The sequence below is a fragment of the Pyrus communis genome, chromosome 8 (genome assembly GCF_963583255.1).
Source record: "Pyrus communis chromosome 8, drPyrComm1.1, whole genome shotgun sequence".
NCBI classification, from domain to species: Eukaryota; Viridiplantae; Streptophyta; class Magnoliopsida; order Rosales; family Rosaceae; genus Pyrus; species Pyrus communis.
The window spans coordinates 6,147,185-6,149,136 of NC_084810.1; the positions used below are offsets into that span (position 1 = coordinate 6,147,185).

The 1,952-nt window shown below is 41.0% G+C and overlaps 1 protein-coding gene across 1 annotated transcript; it reads left to right on the forward strand.

Moving 5' to 3' along the window:
• Positions 1 to 464: 464 nt before the first annotated feature.
• Positions 465 to 1,452, forward strand: LOC137741311 (uncharacterized). Its single transcript, XM_068481032.1, has 2 exons — positions 465 to 790; positions 1,099 to 1,452. Exons 1-2 carry the CDS (start codon positions 496 to 498, stop codon positions 1,320 to 1,322), a joined length of 519 nt encoding a protein of 172 aa, XP_068337133.1. The 5' UTR covers positions 465 to 495; the 3' UTR covers positions 1,323 to 1,452.
• Positions 1,453 to 1,952: the final 500 nt, after the last annotated feature.

The following is a 1,952-nucleotide window of genomic DNA, read 5'->3' on the forward strand; positions in this document are numbered from 1 at the left end:
GGTGATGATTTCCTCGAGTAGGTGTAGTTGTGGGTGTGTGTGTGTGTGTTCTTGTCGGAGGAAAGAGCATCGAGAGGAGGGGGAAAGAGAGAGCACGGAGGAAGAAAGAGAGAAGAGAGAAGAGAAGACTTTTCAGAAAAAGAAAAGAAAAGGGAAAGGGAACCGGGGACAAAACAGGGGTTGGGCCCTTGGGCTCACCAATTAAGACTCAAAAACAATTTTAAAAAGAAAGATATCCCTCTAACTTAGTGAAAATACAAAAATACCCATTTTCTTCCGTAAATTCCGGGACGGGTTATTACACCGTAACCATATCGTTTCATAATAATGATACAAACGCAATATACACAAAACACGTATTATTACTATTGGCGCCAAACGTCCCAATCTCAGGGTCTAATAATAGCGCTAAAGTCAAGTCACAAACTTCCCCACTTATTCATAAAGCCACCAAGATAAAGTGGAAAGCCTGACGCTTTGAGCTACAGAGAAAAAATGGGGATCTGGGATTACATCGCCGGGACAACCGATTCGCTGAAACGGAAAAGCTTCGGACCTCGGTGGCCAACACCCGATTCGGTCAAACGAATCACACCCGATGTAACATCTGCCAAGAACTTGTGCTCCACCGCTTACGGGTACGGGGCGGGTGCCGTTACCCAAATAGACAAGGCCGTCCGGGGTAACTTGAATTATTATTTGGGGGACACGGAAGGCCGGGCAAAGATCGTCCGGTTCAGCTCCAGCATCGTTAAACACACAGCGCATGAGAGCCTCAAAACCGTCCCAGGTTTTGTTTCCTCGTCATTTTCTCATTTTTTGGAAAATTAAATTGCGTCGATATAGCCTTAGGTAAGTGTCTGAATACTGCTATATTTATGTACAAAAATTTATATATTTATTTTTGCCAAGCAAGTATTTATATTATTTGGTTTGCTGATATCTTTATCGTCTTTCCTTCACCTGTAAATATGTTTCTCAAACTTTATAAAGTCTGGGTTCCATGAGTTTCCAAAGTGTTGGTGTCATGCATTGATGCGGAGTTTGTTACAAGCCTAGCCGGCATTTGTTTTCTACTAACTTTTAGGTGGATTTTAGGTTACAAAATTCTTTCCAAATCACTTCGCGACGTTAAAGAGTCCGATAATCAAACTTCTCAAAAGGAGTCTGATAAAGAAAAAGTGCATTTGAAGGCGGTACGGGTTGATCTAGACGGATTGAAGAAGGAATTCAGTGAAAACAGGAAATTACCCAAGCAAGAGGAGATAGATAAGCCATGTGCAGATTTGAAGTCAGCTGATAAGATTCGTTCGAAGATGTGATGGAGGAGTTTATGGGCGGGCATTTCTTCGACGATCTAATTGTTTTTTCGCCGGGAAACCTAAGAAGACCATTGGAAATAGAAGGCAACGCCAGGTACCGAGTGAAGATAGGTGGAGCCATGATCACTTTTAGTCATGAATTTGTACTGTGTATCAGGGCCGGACCTGAGTTTTTCAGGGTTCTGTGCAAAACTTAAATAGACGCCCTTTATTTTTTTAATGTTATATTTCTTTATTATTTTTTTTTTCAATTTTTTCATCTATAAAATTAAAATATTACAAGTTACTGCAACAAAAATAAGTTGTTTGATCGGCTAGGTTTTTTTCCTTACCTTCAAAGGTCCTAGGTTCGATACACGTTGGATGCGTTTTTGTTAACCTAGCACATGGACAATAAGGAAGAAGAGTTAAACCGCTAGCTCTAGAACCACAAATATAAATATGATTGAATGAAAATTTGGGGGCCCCGTGCGGTGGCACCTTTTGCACACCCTCAGGGCCGGCTCTGCTGTGTTTCTCTAAGTGCTTTTGCAATTGCAATTCCATCTGTTTTATTGAGGGGCCTAGACTTAAGATTTCGCCAAAAAAATTTATTTGGTTGATTAGTGTAGCTCGAAATAGTTGGGATGC